Raw genomic sequence first — 23,466 nt, forward strand, 5'->3', positions numbered from 1 at the left:
CCTAAGGACCCCGCGACCCGGGCCTCGAAGGACCCCAGGAGCCGTCCACCCGCACTTCCGGCCGCCGGCTCTTCGTGCCGCCGGCTAAACCATGTTCGTTCCCTGCGGGGACTCGGTCCCCGAGCTCGCGGGGTGCACCCTCCTAATGGTGAGTCTAGGCAGGGGGCGAGCGTCAGAGCGGCCCCCGGACGGGCGCGAGTCTGCGGGCCCGGGTCTGGTGGCTGAGAGCGGAATGTGCGGGGACGTGACCTTGCGCTCCGCCGGTGCCGTGCGGGCCACTCGCTGTACCTTTCTTCCTGGAAAATCTTTTCTCAGCTACCTCTGTACCGCGCTTAAGCTGGGGAGTGATTATCATTAGTCAGGAAACTGCAGATGGGCTGGTAAAGACTTGCCGACAGCACGCGGTTCTATCGCGGTTCATTCATTGACTCAGTGAGCGTTGTGTTGTGTCAGAGTGGAACAGTAAGACCAGGTTCTTGTCCTCAAGGAGTTCGCAGTCTAGTTGGGAACACACGTAAATAAATGAAGTTAGAACGTTGAAAAGGGTACAGAAAGACTCTGGAATTTATTGGGAAGGAGAGGGATACAAAGACCTGTTAAGAAAAGCTTCGTATGTGGAATTAAAAAAAAAAAAACAGATTGGATGAAATAGGTGAAAGGGGTCAAAAGTACAAACTTTTGGTCAAAAGTAAGTCCTGGAATGTAATTTGCAACGTAATGACTATAGTTAACACTGTGTTGTATGTTTGAAAGTAACAGAGTAGATCTTAAAAAGTTCTCATCACAAGAAAAAATTATTTTTTGACCGAGTGGTGATGAATGTTAAGTAGACCTGTTGAGGTAGTCATATTGCAATGTGTACAAATGTCGAATCACAATGTTGTGCACCTGAAACTAACATATATGTCAACTATGTTTCAATATTTAAAAGGACGATGGTAATAGAAAAGTCACTTTTTGACAATTTTCATCATAATGAACACAAGAAATGTCAGTGGGGACTTCCCTCCTGGTCCAGTAGCTAGTACTCTGCGCTTCCACTACAAGGGGCATTGGTTTGATCCCTTGTTGAGGAACTAAGGTCCTACTTGTGGCGCAGCTCAAATCTAAAAAGAAGTATCAGTGAATGATATAAGCACCTTTGATAGTGTACTGAGTAAGAAAATGCGTCTCCCTGAAAAATATTCGTTAATCACAGTTCAGTTCAGTTCAGTTCAGTCGCTCAGTCGTGTCCGACTCTCCGCGACCCCATGAATCACAGCACGCCAGGCCTCCCTGTCCATCACCAACTCCCGGAGTACACTCAAACTCATGTCCACAGAGTCGGTGATGCCATCCAGCCATCAAAGGGAAAAAATATTTTTGCAGGAGATACCTGGCAATAGATGGAGAAACAGTGGAAACAGTCTCAGACTTTATTTTTTCTGGGTTCCAAAATCACTGCGGATGCTGATTGCAGCCATGAAATTAAAAGATGCTTACTCCTTGGAAGGAAAGTTATGGCCAACCTAGATAGCATATTAAAAAGCAAAGACATTATTTTGCCAACAAAAGTCCATCTAGTCAAGGCTATGGTTTTTCCAGTGGTCATGTATGGATGTGAGAGTTGGACTGTGAAGAAAGCTGAGCGCCGAAGAATTGATGCTTTTGAACTGTGGTGCTGGAGAAGACTCTTGAGAGTCCCTTGGACTGCAAGGAGATCCAGCCACTCCATTCTAAAGGAGATCAGTCCTGGGTGTTCATTGGAAGGCCTGATGCTGAAGCTGAAACTCCAATATTTTGGCCACCTCATGTGAAGAGTTGACTCACTGGAAAAGACTCTGATGCTGGGAGGGATTGGGGGCAGGAGGAGAAGGGGACGACTGAGAATGAGATGGCTGGATGGCATCACCGACTCTGTGGACATGAGTTTGAGTGAACTCCGGGAGTTGGTGATGGACAGGGAGGCCTGGCGTGCTGTAATTCATGGGGTCGCGGAGAGTCGGACACGACTGAGCAACTGAACTGAACTGAACCTGGCAGAAAGAAAACATCATAGAGAAAATAATGTCCACGGGTTACTAGCAGTACCCTTGACGGTGAAGAGGGAAGCCATATTGGATTGAAGAAATGGGAGAAGACGTGGAGATGTGTATGTTTGTGCTTTTGTTCCTGAATTCAGAGAGTTCCTGCTTGTGTCTTAGTGGACGGACTGTAAGGAATTTGGGCTCTGGAGGGACACTGAGAAGTGACAGCGTGTGAAAAGGGAGTTTTTTAGAAGGAAACATTTAGAGGGTGTGAATCTGCTGATGGGAAGATTCCAGTAGCAAGGAAGAAACGAAAGATACCTGAGAGTGAGGGTCTAACCAAAGTAGCAGAAACTTCAAAAAAGGGAAAGGGAATTAAAGGAGGTAACCAGGGAATTGGTACGTGAGGGCATAAAGTGGGAGGCTGCTCTGAGGGACCCATAGAGGCCAAAAACAAGCAGTTGCTGGAAGAGTGCAAAGGAGGAGATATAATGAAGAGAAACTTTGGAGACAGGATCAATGAAAATTAGTCCTCTCCTGCTGTGGCTGCGAGGAAGGGAAGTAGGTCCCTGGTTTAGGTAACTGGGTGAGTAATTGTTGCTGTTTTCTGAAGTGCAAAGTAGGGAGTGGGTTGGACAGATGCTTTGTTTTGTACCCGCTGTTTTTGACATAACTGTGTGGAGATAGTCACTAGGCTGTGGAGTTCAGGTGACTGGGGTGTAGGTAGAGATGTGGTAGTTGGCTATTTGAAGTCATGGAGAGAGAGAGTGTGTGTGAGAGAGAGAGCGAGTGAGTGTATGTGTGTGTGTGCGCGCGTGCGCAGCATGAAAAGAAGCTTCCTCCAACCTTTAGGCACTAGCGAAGCAAACCAAAAGAAGACCCAGAAACTCTGTTGTTCACACCTCACAGCCTCCACACCTGCTTGCCCACTGCCTGACCTCATCATTTCCCAAGTCTTGGTGTGACTGTCTCCTTTACCTCTTTCAGGGCTGTAGTTACTGGTCACCTGAAGTGACTGTTTCCTTGACCACCCCTTTTGAACTTGGAGTCACCCACAAACACACACCCTTACTGACTTAAATGTTTTCTATAGTACTTCCCACTATGTATTTTACTAATTTGTTTGCCACAGCAAACCGCCCCCTCACTAGATGGAAACTCCACAAGGGCAGGAACTCTGATCCATTTGTTTACTGCATCCTCAGTGCCCAGAACAGGGGTTGACACATAGCAGGTATTCAGTAAGTATGCAGTCTGTAGTCTCCAGGTGGAGCGAATGAAAGGCTCAGAACCCAGGTGTGATGCACCTGAGCATTGGTGTCCAGTACCTGTGCTGTGACTGTTGTCTTCTGTCTAAACTTCTTAAAGTGCTGCTGATTTGGAAAACTTAATAAACTTTTTTTTTTTTTTTTTACTGTTTCAGCCAGCAGTATCTGTTGGAAATGTTGGGCAGCTTGCAATAGATCTGATTATTTCCACACTGAATATGCATAAGATTGGTTACTTCTATACTGACTGTCTTGTGCCAATGGTTGGAAACAATCCATATGCAACTGCAGAAGAGAATTCAGCGGAGCTCAGTATAAATGCTGAAGGTGTGTTATATCCTTCCACGAGGCAGAGTTGTGTCAAGTCACAGCCAGACCCTCCCTGGGTGTCCGTTGGCACCTGGAGTGGCTCTTTAGAATCCACAGCGGTGCCCTCCTTTCCTACACACACCCTGGATTACAGCCCCCTCGAGAGATGTGCTTGTATTCGTACCCTTGGATAGAATGATTTTAACACAGGGTTTCCTTCTCTTATCCTTCCTTTCTGTCCTAGCACGTGTAAGCATCGCTAACACTGGGTTCAGGCCTATGTGTTTAATGTGCAGCGCCCACGCAGGCTGAAGTCATCTGTCACACAGTGGTAGCATTCATCGTAACGCACACTGACCCGGCTCAGAGAGGCGAGTCACTTGACTGCAGGAGGCCTAGGCCCTTCCCACGCCACCCATCTCCACAGTTCCCTGCTGGGCTGTCAGTTGGGGTTAGTCAGGTCTCACAGCATACAGACCAACCACTGTGTTCCTCTGGCCTCTGTATTTTCTGAAACTGGACTTAGTATTAAAGCCTTGATTATTTAGAAGCTAAATATTTTTGACCAGAATACATGAAAGGTGATGTTACATCACATGAGAAAGGCGCTGGGAAACAGGATCTTACCAACAAAACAAGATGTACATGAAGCTCTGGTGGAGAGCAGGAGCACTGCTGATGCTGCAGAAGGAGGCCTCACGGACGTCAACTCAGCCTGCCCACTTCCCTGGTTCCTGAGCTTCCAGCTCCCTCCCGCTTTGTCCCAAACACGCCTGGTGGTCAGCACCCTTGCTGATGGATGCTGCACGGTTTCAGTCACCCCACACACACCAGTCCAGTGAGATGATCCCAGAGACCTGTAGAACGGGAGAGACGTGACCTGCCAGACGCAGTGCCCGAGTCTCAGATTGTCTGTGATGTTTACAGTGACTTAAAGCTTAGCCCTGGCACAGTGGCCTAATCACCTGTTCTCGGAGACTCTGTATTTTGTCCTCGAGTCATTTCAGGGCTTCTAATTCTTGGAGGTAAACTTGGGCAGAGCCTGCTAAGCATCAGTAAAGTGGGCCCCTTGTAGACTCTGGTGAATGCTGTAGATCCTCCTCACAGGAAAAATTCACACATACTGACTCACAGAGTTCATTCGTGTTATTTCAGGTCTTTGTGAATCTCCTGAAGAAATAAATGTAGCTACTGTGTTTTATCACACAGCTAACATTCGCCTGCACTTGACTCTTCCTCTAACCCCAATGAGTGTGACTGTTCTCTAGAGAAAAGAGGGAACAATATCAGAAGCCAAACCTGGTCTTGAAAATGGGGTCATTTGTTATAAGGATAGAAATTTCCAGGGGACTCCTTTAGGTTTACAATCAAAGAAGAGAAATAATTTTTGATAATTTTCTTACAGTTAAATTTCAGCAATGAATCTATTCCATAGAATAAAGCCCATGGGTGAATTCTGAGGTACTTTTAAAGTGTTGTAGCTAAATGATGTAGTGCACGTGTTCTGTGTTTTAATTGGCAAAAATCTTTAGGGACTTCCCTGGTGGTCCAGTGGTTAAGAATCCACCTTCCAATTCAGGGAACACAGATTTCAATCCCTGTTTGGGGAGCTTAAGATCCCACAAGCATCAGGGCAATTAGGCCTGTGTGTTGCAACTAAGGCCGGATGCAGCCAAATAAATATATTTTAAAAACATTTAGATACAGAATTTTTCCTAGTTCAGTTTTGTTATTAATTTCTCATGTATGACTCCTTAATTTTAACTATCATGTGGTTTCATTCTCTTATACTTGCAGTGTATGCATTGCCTTCAAAGAAACTAGTGGCTCTTCAGTTAAGATCCATTTTTATTAAGGTCAGTATATTGCTTTTGTCTTAAGTTTATTAAAATACAGTATAATGAGAAAATACTGAGTCATCATTAAGATTTAAAAATCATTTTCTTTCTTTATATTTATACAGTTAAGCAGTCTGAGTTTATAGAGAAATACTCATAAAATTTCAGAGTCGTCACTATTATTTCCTGAATATATTGAAAGGAATTGGGACATATAGCTTGGGTGCTATATTCAGGTACCATGGGTGAAAAAATTTAATCATATGAATATTACAGGTTTATTCTATTTGTATTACATTTCAAACCCATGGCACCTGCATAAAAATTACATATATCTGAAAATACACTCTTGAATCCAGCTTCTCTCCCCTTCTGCTCTCACCAGTCTGGTCCAGCCCCTGTCTTCTCTCATGCCCCTGTTTCTGCTTCTGCACCATCCGCCCCACAGGCTGTTCCACCCCAAGTCCCGGAAACCTCAGTCAGATCCTCTAATAGCTTCCTGTCTCCAAGCAAGTTCATAGCCCTCGCCACTGTCTGGCAGGAATGTGTCCACACTGACCTGGCAGCCGCTAGACACCTGGAGCTATTTAAATTGTGTTTCATCCATTAAAAGTAGAGTGAAAGGTCCACATCTCAGGTCAATCACCTCTTGCCACACCTGGTTGATCCTCTGTGTGCACGTGCACACAGTTTCCTTCTGCCAAACAGTCCAAAGCAGGTGGGTGCCAGCCTCACATAGCACACGTCTTACAGGAAGGAGAGTCTCCTTCACAACTACAGCGCACCACACACCTAGGAGATCAGCATTAGAGAATACTTAGATTTCCCCAGCTGCTCCCCACACACCCATCAGTTCTGGATCCAGGCAAGGTTCGAGTATTGCCTCGGCTGTCACACCTTTTTAGCTGGTGTTCAGCATGGAGCAGACTTCCTCTTGTGATTGACAACACTGACTATGCTGAGGGACCCAGACAGGCAATTCTGTCTTCTGGCTTACCTAACTGTTGCCCCTGATCAGATTTGTGGCAGAAATTTATAGTCAGTTGTTCCTCATCTTTCACCTTCAGTGCAAGGACAATAAGTGGATTTCAAACTATTAAGTTTAGCATACGTAAACTGTTAATAGTATCATCACAAAGACGGATGACATACTATGTAGACTACTCTTGTTACAATCTGAGATCTAACTTTGTATTTTCATTGTTCTCTTTCCATGGTATGCAAAGTATAAATCAAAGTCATTCTGTGAAAAACTGCTTTCCTGGGTGAAATGCAGCGGCTGTGCCAAAGTGGTGGTTCTTTCTAGCAGCCACTCGTATCACCGTAATGACCTCCAGCTGCGCAGGTAGGTCTGTCTCTCTAGACAAGTATTTTTGTTAAGATGTATACAGTTACTAGGATGATTTCTTTACTAAAAGGTTAAAACAAAATTTTAATGCCATCCTTTCCTTTTCTCCCTGGAATTTAGAAAGAAGGAGGTGAAGATTGTGGGGAGATAGGGGGAGTGGCGTTGGGGGCCCTTGGTGTTCCTGGAGTTGCAGCACTGGGGTCTAGGGTAGCAGTGGGGTGCTTCTGGGGCTGCACTCTGCTGTGTGTGTCTCTGGGACTATGCTCTGCTGTGTGTGTCATGAGCCCACAGCACTTCAGGACTCAGCTAATAGAAAGGAGAAAGGGTACCTGAAGTTGATTGTCTTTCAAAGACTGGATCAGTGTTTCTATTTATTTCCATGTATTCAACCATTTGTATTTGCAGAACTCCAGCTGCCTTTAAATACAGTTTTCAGGCATGTCAGATTGAATTCTCAAATAGAAAATAAAGTATTCAAGAGTTAGAAATCCATACTATTTATTGCATTGTCATTTGCACACCTGTAAAATCATGAAGAAGAAATATCAGCAAAGAGTAACCTCTCAAAACTAGTTAATTTCTGAGACTGTCACGATAGACCACATTTCTGAGGCCCTTGTAAGAGGCCTTGTCAGGGCATAGCCGTGGGGTCTTCATGCTGGCCTTGCCTTCGGTTGTTTACTTGTCCCCAACACAGTCTCCTAAGTATGTGAGTAGCAAGTCAGAGCAACCACTTTACATTACTCTTCCATAAACTGTCAGAACTTGCATTTTGCCTTGTGCAACAAAATATATGGAAAACAAGATAATTTTTGCTGAAAGAATTCTTGTCTTAATGTTCATATTTGTGAGTGTTTAGTTAATGATATCGGAGAAGGCAATGGCAAGCCACTCCTATTTACTATTTACTATTGCCTAGAAAATCCCATGGATGGAGGAGCCTGGTAGGCTGCAGTCCGTAGGGTCGCTAAGGGTCAGACACGACTGAGCGACTTCACTTTCACTTTTCACTTTCACACATTGGAGAAGGAAATGGCAACCCACTCCAGTGTTCTTGCCTGGAGAATCCCAGGGATGAGGGAGCCTAGTGGGCTTCTGTCTATGGGGTCACACAGAGTCGGACACGACTGAAGTGACGCAGCAGCAGCAGCAGTTAATGATATGATTGTTTCTTTCCAGTACCCCCTTCAGGTACCTTCTTACACCTTCCATGCAAAAAAGTGTTCAAAATAAAATACAGAGCCTCAACTGGGAAGAAATGGAAAAAACCCCATGCATTCCTGAAATAGACGATTCTGAGTTTTGTGTTCGTGTCCCTGGAGGCGGGATCACAAAGCTGCTCTATGACGAAGGGTGAGTGTGTCTGCCTGTGTCTTTGCTCCCCACATGATTTGAAAATGAAAGCAGGATACCTGGGAGTGTTTGGATTACTTGCTGGAACTCTGAAAATGCCCTCATTAAATAGGTGCTGTGTTGCTTTCAAGGGAAAGACTGAAATGTGGTTATAGAATTGGTTCCTGAGAAGCCATATTTAATGCCTTATTGTGTGTAGCATGTTAGGGGTCCTAACACTTATTCTCTGCAGCCTCTATAGTCAGTTCTTTATGTGGTGGTGGTGGTGAGATGTACATAACATTAAATAAGCCATTTTTAAGTGTACAATTAAGTGGCATTCGGTACATTCACAGTGTTGTGTACCCATCAGGACCATTCACCTTTAGGATTTTGATTCTAAATAGATCTGCACTCATTAAGTAATAACTCCTTTCTTATACCTGAAAGTGTATTTATTAGAACCATCATTTCCTCCAACATTTCTTTTTGCCTGGTCTGTCTCCCGTCTTTCCTGTCAGCTTACACCAGTAGTATATTATTTCACCTCCTCTCACACCACAGCCCTGAAGCCCCAGCTACCTAGTCACTCCCACCTGCTCTGCAGACCACCAGCTTTGAACTGTTCTCCTCCTCTGTTCCGGCCACGTCAGCTATGCCTACACTGCTGGCAGGTCATAGACTGCGGAGCTGGAATAACAGGAATGTGTTTGCTCACAGTTCAGGGGGCTGAACCGAGTTCAGGCGCTGACACTGGTGGAGAGGAAGCGGCACAGAACCAGAGGGGCGGCAGCCGTGGAAGAGGACCAGTGGGCTGCCTGAGCCTCTCAGCTCTGAGCACACAAGTGCAGGGTGAAACCACGAGGCCAGAGAGCAGTCCCTGGGAAGATTTTTTACTTTGCTCACAAAGTTAGTGCCACTAGAGAAAGTGCTGAGAGAAACACACTCCTCATGGCACACTTGAATATAGAACCATCCGTACAAACAATATTTAAAATACTCAGCTGTGTTACCCAAAAGTGACTACCATGACTAGTTTTTTGGTCTGCTTTCTTCCCATCATCTTAAAAATATAGTTGAAGTAAATACTTGCATCTGCAGGATACTGCATCTGTAGAGTTTATGCTGTTTAAAGATATTTCTCACAAAACTGATGTTCTTTTGGTTTTCTCACACAAATCTTGCTGTGAGGCAGAAAGGTGCATGTGCCCAGGGCGAGTGTTACATGGCTCCCAGTTCTTCTCCACACATAAAAGGTGGGGCATCTCCTCGCATACGATCTGGCTGATCATCTCTGTAGGAACACGGGCACAGTGGAACTGCCGTCGGGAAGCAAAAAGAATACCTGATTGTTCTTTTCACTTGTTGCAGCTGTTCTAAAGAAATCCCAATCGCGATTCTGCTGAAGTTTGTTTCAGAAGGAGACAACATCCCAGATGCTCTGGGTCTGGTTGAATATCTTAATGAATGGCTTCAGATAATCAAACCACATGTAAGTTTTACTAAAGCTTAAGCCTGATTGTTCTGGTTAGGTATTCATAAACTTGCATTTTTACATACTATATAAGTAGACCAAATAAGTGAAAGTTTATGTTAAATATAGACATCTTTATATAAAATTTACATTGAACTTTTGAAAAGAAAACAGCTAACCATTAAGACTGATTTTTTTAAAAAATAAAGGAAGATCTTAAGTACTTCATTGTTTTCATTCTTACTGTTGCATCAATTACAGCAACTTGTTTATAAGGATAAACAAGTCCTCTTTGGAATTCAGGATTGTTTTTTCTTTTTTAAGTAAAACGTACAGCTATGGGAGCAATACTGTAGCTATTGGACATGCATTATAATTAAAATACATTCTCTATTACAAAATAAGAGCATTTCACCAGGGAAATCAGTTAGCCTTTAGGCATAACAGAAGTAAACGAAGCCTGCTTTATATGGCAGGTGACTGTCTTTTTAATTCATGCCTTTTCACTGAACAAACTGATGCAAATCATGCAACACTGATTTTTTTTTTTTAACCCCTGTTTCTTTTGAATTTGATTTTGCTCCGTGGACTCCATTCACAGCCATTCTGGCATATCTTTGTGATTTGGAATTTGAGGGAATTTATCTTCAGCTGATATAAAGACAGAAATTTATTACTTTGTTTTTTTCTTACAATAAAAGCTAGAAGTGTCAAAACCAAAAAGGAACAAATGAGAAAGTTTTGTGGTATGTGTTAAAGGGAGAGGGAGCTGTAAAGCTGAAGGACTCAGATACTCTGTTCTTCACTTACAGTGTGAGGACCCCACAGCATCGTCCCTGCCCTGGAAAATGCCAAGTTCCTGGAGGTTACTCTTCGGCAGTGGTCTTCCCCCTGCTCTCTTCTGATCTGTTTCAGTTTTATACCTTACTTCCCAACACGCTTACTACCGACACAACTGGATATAAAAAGAATGTCTTAGGAAATCTTTACTTTCCACAGAAAAATCTCCAGGAAAAATGGATTAACACAAGGTTGCTTTTACCATGTTTTCCATCATCTACAACAAATGTAAATTTTGTGCAATAAATTGTTTTCTAAGTAATTTTGTCTGAAATGTGTTCTTTTATGTGTTTTTTTTTTTGACTCAGACTTCTATATTAGTTTCCTATGTCTGCTGTAACAACTTACCATAAACTGGGTAACTTAAGACAAAATAAGTCTATTATCTTAAAATTGTGGACATCAGAAGTCCAGAATAAGGTCTCCCTGGGCCAGTCACAGTGCTGGCAGGACTGCGTTTCCCCTGGAGGGTCTTGGAGAGAATCGTTTCCTACCCCTTTCCAGCTCCTAGAAGTTGCCGTGTTCTTTGGCTCATGGCTTCTTCCTCCACCCAGAATAATTGCCCCATCTCAAAGAATTTTAGTATGAAAGAAAAGGTTTTCATTTTTGCATGCCTAATACATACCAGTCCCTTTTTACCTGCTATTTTGTCACATCACCTCTGTGCCTTGGCTTTCTAATCTGAAAACAAGGGCTTATGATTCTAAGGGGCACACCCTACTCCATGTTGTTTAGTCACTCAGTCGTGTCTGACTCTTGCGACCCCATGGACTGTACAGCCTGCCAGGCTCCTCTGTCCATGGGGTTTCCCAGGCAAGAATACTGGAGTGGGTTGCCATTTCCTGCCATCCAGGGGATCTTCCCAACCCAGGGATCAAACCCAAGTTTCCAAGGTTACTGCATTGCAGGTGGATTCTTAACTGCTGAGCCACGAGGAAAGCCCTACCCTACTCCACAGCATTCAGTAAATGATATATATCTGATAAATTACTCTGGGTTCTATAGTCTGATATGTTCCCTTTTTGGAAACTACTATAGGTTAGGGTAGGGAAAGGACATCCACACAAATGATAACTGAAAGAGAGTAGGGGTGGCTACACTAATATCAGACAAAACAGACTTTAAAGTCAAAAATTCAACTAAAGGATCTTTTATAAGATAAAAGGGTCAATTCACAAGATATAACAATTATTAATATATAGGCTCCTAACATCAGAGCACCCAAATATACAAAGCAAACTTTGGCAATACAAGACCAGTAAGGAAACAGGACTTTAACAGACTAGACCGATTGGACCTAACACATGCAGAACACTCCACACAACAGCACAGAACACACATTCTTCTCAAGTGTACATGGAATGTTCTCCATGATAGATCACATGTTAGGCCACAAAAAAAGAAAGTTAACAAATTAAACCACACTGAAATCATATCAAGTATCTTTTCTGACTAATATGTAATGAAACTATTAATAGCTATAAAATTTTTAAAAAAAGATTCACAAATAAGAGCAAATCAACACATTTTTGAACAACCAGTGAGTCAAAGAATACTCACAAGTGAAACTAGTAAATATCTCCATACAAGTGAAAATGAAAGCAGAATATACACACATTTGTGGGATGCAGTAGTAAGAAGTTTACAACAATAAACATTAAAATAGAAGAAATTTCTCAAATCAACAATCTCACTTTATACTTCAGGGAAGAAGAACTTTAACCCAAAGTTAGTAGAAAGAAGGAAACAACAAACATTAGAGAAGAAGAAGAGAAAAAAGTCAATGAAAGTAAGAGTTGGTTTTTTTGAAAAGACCAACAAATTTGATAAATCCTTAGCTAGATTAAGAAAAAAGAAAAATCAAATGAAAGATTACAACTGATGGACTTCCTTAGTGGTGCAGTGGTTAAGAATCTGCCAAGGCAGGGGACATGGGTTTGATACCTGGTCTGGGAAGATTCCATATGCCATGGAGCAAGTCCGTGTAACCACAAGTACTAAAGCCCAAATGCTCCAGAGTCCTCAAGCCACAGTTACTGAGCCTGCACACCCATGCTCCCCAAAAAGAAGCCTCTACAATGAGAAGCCCACACACCTAGCAAGTAGCCCCTGTTCACCACACTAGAGAAAGCCTGTGTGCAGCAACGAAGACTTAGTGCCGTCACAAATAATGAATAAAAAATAAAATGAGTTGTTAAAAATTGTTTTTAAACCTGTAAAACAACAAGTTTTGGTGAAGAAAATGGAATCCATTTACACTGTTTGTGGGAAAGTAAAATGGTTCAGTCACTATGGAAAATAGTATGAAGATTTCTATGTATATTAAAAGTAGAACTACCATTTGATCCAGCAGTCCTACTTCCTGGCACATATCTAAAAGAATTAAAAACAGTATCTCAAAGAGATGTTTGTATATCCATGTTCATTGCAGCATTACTCACAATAGCCAAGATGTGGAAGCAACCTCCGTTCCGTTCCGTCGCTCAGTCGTGTCCGACTCTTTGTGACCCCGTGGACTGTAGCCTACCAGGCTTCTCCGTCCATGGGATTTTCCAGGCAAGAATACTGGAGTGGGTTACCATTTCCTTCTCCAGGGGATCTTCCCGACCCAGGGATCGAACCCGGGTCTCCTGTATTGGAGGCAGATACTTTAACCTCAACCTAGATGTCCATAAATAGATAAATGCATAAAGCAAATGTCTCTCCATACAATGGGATATTATTCAGCCATAAAAAAGGAATCTTGTCATACACTACAACATGGACAAACCTTGAGGACATGATGCTAAGTGAAATAAGCCTGTCATAAAAAGAAAAATACTGCATGATTCCACTTATATGAAGTATCTAAAGTAATCAGACTCATAGAAACAGAAAGAAGACAAAGGTTGTCGGGGTGAGGGAAAGGGTAATAGGGAGTTGTTGTTCAGGGGGTACTGAGTGATTGATAAAAGCCCCCTCCCACTTGCTTCCAGGGTCTTGAGTCAGACCAACAATGTTCATCCACGCGTTAACGTGAACACATATTCCTGACACTGAGAACAGGAGAGAATAAGTGGCTGTGGATGCACAGAAATCCTCCAGAGGTTTGGGTTTCCCCACACCAAGTGCTGACATTTGAGAATCTTTATTTCAGCTCACAGGCCAAGGGGCCCAGTTCTTATATGGGTTATACTACTAATAAGGGAAGACTATTGACTATTCTTCACTACAACTATTGTTTACTATTTTTTATTGCAATTAACATACTGGTTTAGCTACACTTTGCACAAAACATACTTTTGCCCAGTGTGAGAAGGATGTTTAGATCATGTCTATGGTAAAAAGGTTTGAGTTCTAAGCAACCACAGGGTGGAAGCACACAATCCACAAATAACTTCCTACATATGATTTCTTGAGTTATTTCAGTTATACAGCTTGGCAGATTATCAGAATCCAATTTTCATATTTTCCAATATACATTTCTTACAGAATGAGCTCTTACCTAAGCAATAGAAACAAAAACTGAGTAGATTAACAATAATAATAGAAGCAAGATCCTTTTCACCGAACAAAAACACTTTTTCTACCTAACTTTTACTAGACTTTTAAAACTTTTTATTGCTAAGTAAAATATTTTTCCTAATTGTAAATTCAATGCATGCATATTATAAAATATTAGGTAATACAAAAGAGCATGAGGAAAAATAAATATTATCAAAAATCTTTGCAGCCAAAATAAAACACAACCTTCTAGTGTGATTCAACCCAAATATTTTTTCATTATATATATAAATGTATAAATATTTTGAGTGACATTATATTGATGTAGAATGTTGCATTGTTTTTAAAAATTATTTACTTGTGAAAGTGATGAATACACTTTCACTGTAAAAATATTTGAATAGGATTTCCCTGGAGGAACAGTGAATAAGAACCCACCTGCCAAAGCAGAGGACAAGGGTTCAATCCCTACTTCGGGAAGATTCCACATAGAATGGAGCAACTAGGCCCCTGTGCCACAACTATTGAGCCTGCACACCCAAGAGTCCACACACAGCAACTACTGATGCCCCTTTGGCTATAACCTGTGCTCTGCCAGAGAAGCCTGCGCACGGCAACAAAGAGAAGGCCCTGCTGGCAGAAACTAGGGAAAGCCCATGTGCAGCAACGAAAACCCAACGCAACCAAAAAATTCAAACACAAATGTGAAGTACTCTGTCAGCTTCTTCCTGCCATGCCCACCCCACACTGATCTGCAGAGACCATTGTTTCCACCTTGTCGCATGCCCTCAGACCTCCCTGTGCAATCCCGTGACGCAAGAATTCAGCGTGTCTAGCTTTCTATTAAAACATCCAGTAGAGGGAACTGTTTCTCTTTTAATATGTAAGTTATATTACTTTTTCTTTGCAAAATCAATGTCTTTAAGAAAAAATCTGTGTCTAGGATGTGATTTACACAATGCAGAAGGTATAAGAATTTATAAACATATTTACTTCTACTGACTAGTTTCTAACTGAAACAAAATTTTAAATCTTATTTTCTCCCTTCAATTTTCTTGTTGGTTTGCTTGTTTCATTTTCTTTGACCTTGAAATTATATGGTTTTTAAAGGCTACTGCTATTGAGTACACTTTTGGGGAAAAAAACCGTTACTGTTGGTAGAAATATAATTATTTTTTTTGAGAGGAAGATAAATCATATAAAACAATACAGGAAGTGAAGATAAAACATATATTTCATCTGGCAGTAAACTTCTAGATTAGTATCATTGAATAGAGACTATTTACTTTTGGATACTCTGAAAATACTTTTTTTTCCCCAAGGTGGCAAATTCTATAATGAGTATTTCAACCATATTTTGTGAGTTGCATATACATTTTAATTTCACAGCAGTTCTCAACAAAGGGCTGAATGGACTTGCCAACTTGGTCAGTCCACTATGCTGATGTGAGTTTCTATGCTCATGACTGCGGTCGATTTGCACAATAACTAAGAGGTTAAGAGAAAAAAAACAGGGCTACAAAATACTACCACAGAGTCTCAGTTTGGGGGCTGGGAAAATGTGGGGCAGCCAAAATGTTAGCAGCAGCTATACATGGGTGATTTTTTACTTTATGCTGTTCTTTCAACTATAAACAGTCCAAGTTTTCTACAGTTAACATATACTCATTTTGAAATGGGCTTCCCAGGTGACAACTGCAATGGTAAAGAATCCACCTGTCATGCAGGAGACTCAAGGATGGGGGGGACACATGTGCACCCATGACTGATTCATGTCGATGCATGGCAAAAACCACCACAATATTATAAAGTAATTATCCTCCAATTAAAATAAATTTAAAAAAAAGAGAGAGAGAGACGAGTTTGATCCCTGGGTCAGGAAGATCTCCTGGAGGAGGAAATGGCAACTCGCTGCAGTATTCTTGTCTGGAAAATCCCATGGACAGAGGAGCCTGGCAGGCTACAGTCCACGGGGTTGCAAAGAGTCGGACACAACTGAGTGACCAAGCACAGCACAATTACAATTTAGGGGACAGTTTTGGACTTGATGTAGTTGCTCAGGAACAAGTTGTAACATAACCACGAATTTTCTTACTACCTTTGGGAAAATGAACACCTACTACAAGCCAGGCACAGTTTCAGCACTGCAGATCCCTGTCCTGTTGGGAGCTAACATTCTGGATGAACAGGAAGCACAGTAAAAACGTATTCAGTACGTCTGGCAAGGCAGGGGGGCACGACGGGAAAAGGAGGTTGGTCAGGGTCCAATCACCAGTCAGCTCAGTGTTCATGTCCGCGCCCTGCTTTCAGGCTAAACATCTCAGGTGCCTCCCTAAGTGCATCACCAGGCCTCTGTCTGCTCCCAGCCCACCTCCCACCTCTGCTGGATGGTCCAAGTCCACACAGACCTGGCCCTCACGGACTTCCTACCACACCCAGACACAGAGCCAGGCCCACACTGTCTGACTCAAGGGTACACCCACCACTCAGAGCTTTGCACAGGCTCTGAGCACTGTGTTGAGGTCCCTGGTGTTTGCTGACCACTGTCCACATTCAGGCACTGAACTGAGGGCCTCACAGTGATACTGATGAACCACCCACAGGGTGGGCATCACCTCAGGACTTAACTCTGCTGCTTTCTGGGTGTGTGACAGGCCCCAGAATAGCACCTGCTATTGAATGAATGAAGCATAAAACACCAGGGAGAGACATGCACACAGCTGAACCGTACCAGACCTTTATCCTGCTCTTAGAGGAGTGGAGACAGAAGGGTGGAGACAGTCCTGTCATCCTCTCAGCCAAACACTGGCTTTCAATTGTTCGTAAAACTGGTTTGACACTAATTTCCAGCCACTCATACTTTCTATTATTTCTCCCTGGAACTACACTGTGAAGGATTTTTGGTTGCTTGCTTATAAAACTAAATCACAGCCTGTCTGGGAGGTAAGTAATTAGAATCCCATTCAGTCAACTCTTTGCCGGGGCTGTCACTTCCAGCTGACTCTGGGTACTGTGCCCGGCCACAGCCAAGGTCACACAGTATCTCAGACTGTGGTCACAACAAATCACAACTGAGAAGCGCCTTTTCAAGAGGCTGGAAACATCAGCAGGCCTTTAAGGACACTTCCTCCTGGAACTGCTTTTTGCTGACCGCGTCCTTGAAGGACACAGAGGACAGACATTGTAAAATGTGTGTGGCAGATTCCACACCTGTTCTGGGCCCGGACCCACCCGAGGACGACCTGGCGATGACGTCACCTGCTGGAAACTGTGCTGGACTTGAACCTGAGTGAACATAATTAAAGAGCCAATTGATGAAGTTCTAAAAAAGGTTAAAACCGACCATTTGAAAGCTCGGAGGAGCCAAGAGGACGAATAATCTTGTCAACTGCCGCAGTCCAGAGAGAGCAAACCAGGAACCAGGTAAAAGGGGTATGTGAGACGCTCGGCAGGACTTTTGGGCGAAGACCATCGCGGCCTCAGAGGCTCTGTCTCCACGTCGGCTTATGTCTTCCTCCTCCCCGGACCTCTGTTTCCTGCTATCGCCTTCTCCAAGGGTGCTGTGGGCAGATTTCGGGGCAAACGTGAAGCTCTGGGGGATCCGGAGGCCTTGCTCTTCACACCGCCAGCTGCAGGTCGAGCCGAGTGTCTGGCTGCGCCCACGAGCGCCTCCTGGTCCGGCCTCCACTCCAGGTACCCTGGGCCGGCCTCAAGCCATGGCTCCCTCCCTGAGCTCCGCTGGGGTGCCCCCTCCTCCCGCAGAGAGATGGATCTGCGGAGGCGGGAAGGGCAGCCTGGCCTCAGGCCGGTGGGCCTGGGGGCCAAGAGCCTTCAATCACCAGTGACGACCAACACTGCGCGGAGCCCCCATCCCATCTCTCATGTTTGGTCCACGTGAAGGACGCCTGGTGTCATCCACGAACAAGCTGGGGGAGGAGAGTTTGCAGAGGACTATTGCCAGGCTACACCCACTTGCCTCGTCGCGCTCCAGGGGGCGGGAAAGCCGGTGTGCATGCACAGGAGAGGGGCTCTTCCGCCGGGAGGGGAATTCTAGGAGAGGGACCGACCCCCGGACTAGACAGCGACCCCGTGTGGTGGACTGCATCTCGGCTCTGGACTGTGAGTGCGTGACTGAAGAGAAGAGCTCAGAATGACTTCAGAAATAAAAGAAAACTTGCAGTCAGTAAGGGTAACAGGGTGATAACGGTGAAAGAGGAGAGTGAAAAAGCTGGCTTAAAACTCAACATTCAAAAAGCTAAGATTATGACATCTGGTCCCATCACTTCATAGCAAGTAGACCAGGAAAAAGTGGACATAGCAGCAGATTTTAATTTCTCAAGCTCCAAGATCACTGTGGATGGTGACTGCAGCCATGAAATTAAAAGATGCTTGCTCCTTGGAAGGAAAGCTACGACAAACCTACACAAAGTATTAAAAAGCAGAGACACCACTTTGCCAACAAAGGTAAATCTAGTCACAGCTATGGTTTTTCCAGTAGTCAGGTTATGGGTGTGAGAGTTGGACCATAAAGAAGGTTGAGCACCAAAGAATTGATGCTTTCAAATTATGGTGCTGGAGAAGACTCTTGAGAATCCCTTGGATAGCAAGGAGATCAAACTAGTCAATCCTAAAGGAAATCAACCATGAATATTCATTGTAAGGACTGATGCTGAAGCTGAAGTTCCAACACTTTGGCCTCCTGATGCGAAGAACCAACTCACTGGAAAAGACACTGATGCTGGGAAAGACTGAGGGGCAAGAGAAGTGGATGTCAGAGATGGTTGGATTGCATCACTAACTCAACAAACATGAGTTTGAGCAAAGTCAGGGAGATGGTGAAGGACAGGGAAGTCTGGTGTGCTGCAGTCCATGGAGTTGCAAAGTGTTGGACACAACTTAGCAACTGAACAACAGAGTCCCCATACACCCCACACTGTTTCTCTAATGAAATATTACATTAGAATAGTAGATACATTTGTGACAATTAATGAACCAATATTAAAACATTGTTATTACCTAAAGACCACACTGTTCATTTTCCTTTATTTTCACCCAATGTCCTTTATCTGTTCCAGGATCTCATCCAGGACACACTATTTTTAGTCACCAGGTGTCCTTGGGCTCTTCAGGCCTGTGACAATTTCTCACACATCCCTTGTTTTTGATGACTTCACAGATTTGAGGAGGGCGGGTTTGGTATACACTCAGCTTTGATTTGTCTTGACATTTTTTTCTTGAGCAGGCTGGGCTTATATGTTCTGGGACGAAGACCACAGAAGTAAAGACGGCTTCTCACCATACGGTGCCAAGAGTGCATACCTCCAACACAGCTTATCACTGCTGACACTGACCTTGATCATCTGACTGATGCCTAGTGCATTTTTTATTACAATGTAAGTAACACACTGTTTAGGTAACTGGCTTCCCAGATGGTGGTTGTGGTAAAGAACCCGCCTGCCAATGCAGGAGACATAAGAGATGCAGGTCCAATCTCTGGGTTGGAAAGATCCCTGTAGACAGGCATGGCAACCCACTCTAATATTCTTGCCTGGAGAATCCCATGGACAGAGCAGCCTGGTGGGCTATCATGCATGGGGTTGCAAGGAGTTGGACACAACTGAGGCAAATCAGCACACATGCATGCATGTAAGTAAGAGGAACGCTGAAATCAGTGACTGTTTAGGAGCTGAGCATCTTAGCTGCATCCTCTTAATCACCCCTCTTAATGGCTCTCTGAAGCATAGGTACTATTACTCCTATTTCACAGATGAATAAATAGGAAGAACTTTTCCACAACACATACACACGTAATTGTGCTAAAAATATAGAAAACTGACCATTTTCATCTGCTTGGTTCTGTGACATGAAGTATCATTCATGCTGTCACACAACCACCACCATCTCCAGAACTTCCCAACATTGCACATGCTTTACCCTCAATGAACATCACCAGTCTTTCAAAGATTCAAATAGTTCCACTTTGTCAGGCCCACATTTATGCAGCCAAATGTGACCAGCTTTTTCCTCTGGGTGCGGAGTAATTAATATTGGTGCTTCCAACTTGTCTTCATCTTTACTTTTTTTTGTACTTTACTGAGATATACTTGACAAAATTATAAGATATTAAAGTGTACACTGTGATTATCTGATTACCTATTGGCTCCCCGGTAGTACTAAAGGCAAAGTATCTGCTTGCCAATGCAGGAGACAGAAGAGATGTGGGTTCAATCCCTGGGTTGGGAAGATCCCCTGGAGAAGGAAATGGCAACCCCCTCCAGTATTCTTGCCTAGACAACTTCATGGACAGGGGAGCCTGATGGGCTACAGTCCATGGGGTTGAAAAAGAGTTGAACACGACTGAGGGACTGAGCACAAAGTGTACACTGTGATTATCTGTATGTATGTGTGCTGAGGTCTTTACTTCCTGTTGCTCGGAAGTGAGTGCATGCTGGATGCCAGCCCCAAGGCTGGGCTCGGCTGCCCACTGTGACATGGTGCCACCACTCCCCTCTGAGGCAGAGAACACATTTCCCAGGACCTTCTTCCCTGGGGAGTTCTGGTTTAGAGGCTACAAAAGAGAAACATGCACCAAGCTCTGTTGTCTCAGTTTCCTTCCTGTGCACCAGACGGCAGAAGTCCTGGGCCACGTGCTATCATGTCTCCTTGGTTTCCTGACTCTCTGCCCACATTCCATCCGGTGGAGGGGTTTTCACGTCCATGCCATTTGTGGGCTGCTACAGCATGTCAGATAGTCTGAGAATATTGGGAAAAGCCCCATCCAAAGAGCCACCAGGTACATTACATTCTTGACTTAATGAAGATGAACATTTATCACAAGCAGGTAACCACACAAGACAGTGGTTGATAAAGCTTATTTCACAGCGGCTTCCCTGGGCCTCCAGATATCTTAGAGGGATGGAAACCATGGGGTGGAGTCTCACCAGACCTGGGAAATTTGACCCTTGCCTTGACTCTGCCCTTTCCAAACTGGGGCTTACATGGACAGTCTGTGAGAATATATGCTGGCCATCAACACCCTGTACTTTAACCCAACACCTTCAAATGTTGGACTCTGTGTCTCAGAGCCAAACTTCTGGTAAGGCCAGATCCTTATCCAAGGTGCGCAGCAGAGTAAGAACCCCAAGTTGCTGTATGATGTCTCTGCTTTCCCAAAGCCATTTCTTCACATCTAAGAAGGTCCCTGCTCATTTCCACCATAGTGCTCACCACTAGTCTTAACTGCATGCTTATTTCCTTATTTACATGTGTATTGTTGACCTTCTCACAAGACTGCAGTAGACCAAACCATGGTCCCCTTGTCACTGAACCTGGATAGTACAACACCTGGCATGTAAGTGTTCAATAGACATTCACCTAACAGATGAATGAGTAAGGGAGATTCCACTAATTCCAAACGTTCTGACACAGCTGCAGCTTGGGGGCCCATGAAGGAAGACAGGGAGTCATACCTAAAGCATGAGCAACAAGATAAAAAACAAACAAGTGGGACATCAAACTAAAAAACTTCTGCATAGCCCCCAAAAAAAAAATCATCAACAAAGTAAGAAGATGACCTACTGAATGGGAGAATATATTTATAAGTCATGTACCTGATAAAGGGCTGGTCTCCAAAATATACAATGAACTCCTACAACGCAGCAGCAAAAGAACTAACCCAGTGAAAGGGTAAAAGACTTAACGTAAACAGACATTTCTCTCAAGACGACATGCAGATGACCAACAGGTATATGAAATAATGTTCAACATCACTAATCAGGGAAATGCAAACTGAAGCCATAATGCGATATCACCAATACCTGTCAGGATGTTATTATCCAAAAAATCCAGAAGACAAGTGATGGTGAAGAAGAGGTGATATTGGAGCCCTCAGGTACTGCTGGTGGAAATGTAAAATGGTACAGCTGCAGCAGCAAATAGTGCAGTTTCCTCAAGAAATTAAAAATATGACCACCACACAATGCAGCAATTCAACTTCTGGGTGTCAATCCAACAGAACTGAAATCAGGATCTTTTAGACATATGAGCATTCCCACATTCACTGAAGCACTATTTGTAACAGACGATATATAGAAACAACCACTGACAGATGAATGGATTAAAGAAGTGTGGTCCATACATACAGTGAAGTAAATACTGCTCAGCCTTAAAAAACATAAATGAGCCTTGAGAGAATTATGCCAAGTGAAACAATCTAGTCACAGAAAGCCAAATAGTAGGTTTTCCTCCTACATAAAAGTATCTAAAATAGTCTAATCACAGAGTCAAACAGTGGAGTGGTGGTTGCCAGGGACTGGTGGTCAGGAGGGATGGGGAGATTAGTATCAACAGGTCTGAAGTTCCAGGAGGAGGAGTCGTCAGGCAGGAGGACTGAGAAAACCCAGAGAGAAGTCCTACTGACTCTAAGGAGAAGCTTCAAAGGAGGTGATTCTGCCCTCAAGAAGTCAAACAAGAACCAAATAGACACCACTGTGTTTGGTAGAGCATGAGCAAAGGTGACCTCTCTGAGACATTTTTGGAGAGATAACAAAGAAAGCCACGTATGGGGAAGTCAGAAAACAGAGGCACCAAGTGCAGAGAATGTGTTCAAAATCTGTTGACACACTGAAGAACATCTTGATGCACTTTATGGCCTAACAAACTTTCCATGTATTCTTCACAGAAGATTTAGTAGGGATTGGTAATGTCTGCTTACTCCTAAAATAGACCAAAACTTGCTGGACAACAAGGCGAAAAGGGAAAGTCATTAAATTTGTGAAAGATGATACCAATTATTCAATGAACGGTGTTACAAAATTTTCACAGTGGCCAGAGATAAGAATGAGTTGTCACATGTTAAGGTGATGCTCACCTGAAGCAGAGGCGGGAACCTCACCAGGATCCTGACGATGAACAGATTCTGAGCCCAAACCCACCACACAGGTGGGAGATCAGACGGTCAGAAGGCCAGAAACCCCTGGGGAAGGAGCCTTTGGGCTCTTTACCACAGAACGTGTTGGGGAAAGCACAGCCTTCAACATGAGACTAACACTGTGATTCAGAAACTGCACTTAAGTGCTACACTTAGTGAACACTGATTTAATACCATCATCTATATTAATGCTTTTCTAATTAACAAAAGGGTTATTGTTGCATCACCTAACCTATATTGATAGGCTGTGTGTGTTAATCGCTCAGTCGTGCCCTACTCTTCAGCAACCCCATGGACTATAGCCCGCCAGGCTCCTCTGTCCATGGAATTTTCCAAACAAAAATACTAGAGTGGGTTGCCATTCCCTTCTCCAGGGGATCTTCCTAACCCAAGAATCAAACCAGGGTCTGTGCACTGGCAGGCAGACTCTTTTTACCACTGAGCCACCAGGGAATCCCACTGATAGGCTACTGATGGCTAACTAAATAAAAATCTCAAAGAAGCAAGGGACCAATGTTTTGAACCAATTTCACTGTAAACGTTGAATGCCGGATATAAAAACCTGAGAGCAGACCCTTAGGAGAACATCCATTATGTGAAACAGAACTGTCCTAAGATAATGCACACAAACCAACATCA

At 43.6% G+C, this 23,466-nt stretch overlaps 1 protein-coding gene across 1 annotated transcript; it reads left to right on the forward strand.

Annotated features, from left to right (window-relative positions):
* The first annotated feature begins 8 nt into the window (after positions 1-8).
* PSMG2 (proteasome assembly chaperone 2) lies at positions 9-10,677 on the forward strand. The gene is made up of 7 exons (XM_055417248.2): positions 9-148; positions 3,430-3,601; positions 5,381-5,439; positions 6,648-6,766; positions 7,949-8,122; positions 9,473-9,593; positions 10,388-10,677. The coding sequence occupies exons 1-7, from the start codon at positions 92-94 to the stop codon at positions 10,478-10,480; spliced, it is 795 nt and encodes a 264-aa protein (XP_055273223.1). The 5' UTR covers positions 9-91; the 3' UTR covers positions 10,481-10,677.
* Positions 10,678-23,466: the final 12,789 nt, after the last annotated feature.

This window comes from Moschus berezovskii, chromosome 28 (assembly GCF_049115385.1).
Source record: "Moschus berezovskii isolate FMDL1 chromosome 28, NW_MosBer_1.0, whole genome shotgun sequence".
Taxonomy (NCBI): Eukaryota; Metazoa; Chordata; class Mammalia; order Artiodactyla; family Moschidae; genus Moschus; species Moschus berezovskii.